This window comes from Merops nubicus, unplaced genomic scaffold (genome assembly GCF_000691845.1).
Source record: "Merops nubicus isolate BGI_N331 unplaced genomic scaffold, ASM69184v1 scaffold24405, whole genome shotgun sequence".
Taxonomy (NCBI): Eukaryota; Metazoa; Chordata; class Aves; order Coraciiformes; family Meropidae; genus Merops; species Merops nubicus.
Genome location: NW_008610604.1, coordinates 1,913 through 2,197, shown reverse-complemented (window position 1 = coordinate 2,197; position 285 = coordinate 1,913). Strand labels below are relative to the sequence as shown.

Genomic DNA, 285 nt, shown 5'->3' with positions numbered 1-285 from the left:
CTCCCCCGTCGGTCCCGGAGCCGCTCGCTTGGATCCGCTTTGCTTTTCAGCAGCTTTCCGCGGCTCCTACCGAACGCGCCCGGGCGGTTCCCTCCTCCCCCGCCATTTCCTGGGCTGGGCCCGCGCGTCTCCCCGCAGTGTGGGCAGAGCCGGGGCGCGCCTGCGCACTAGGGCGGGATGAAGCCGCTACAGGAGCCCGTGCAGTGTGGGCAGAGCCAAGCTGCTGCGGGAGCCCGCGTCGTATGGGCAGAGACGGGCCGCGGATGAGCAAGCGGGGAGAGGCCT

At 71.6% G+C, this 285-nt stretch overlaps 1 protein-coding gene across 1 annotated transcript in view; it reads left to right on the top strand.

The window, feature by feature from the left end:
• Window positions 1-177: 177 nt before the first annotated feature.
• Window positions 178-285, top strand: part of GINS4 (GINS complex subunit 4 (Sld5 homolog)) — a gene marked incomplete at its 3' end in the record, with an annotated part of 1,838 nt that continues 1,730 nt past the window's right edge. Inside the window, exon 1 of the mRNA XM_008940970.1 lies at window positions 178-240. Coding sequence (XP_008939218.1) covers window positions 178-240 — 63 coding nt within the window. The remainder of the gene's footprint in view (window positions 241-285) is intronic.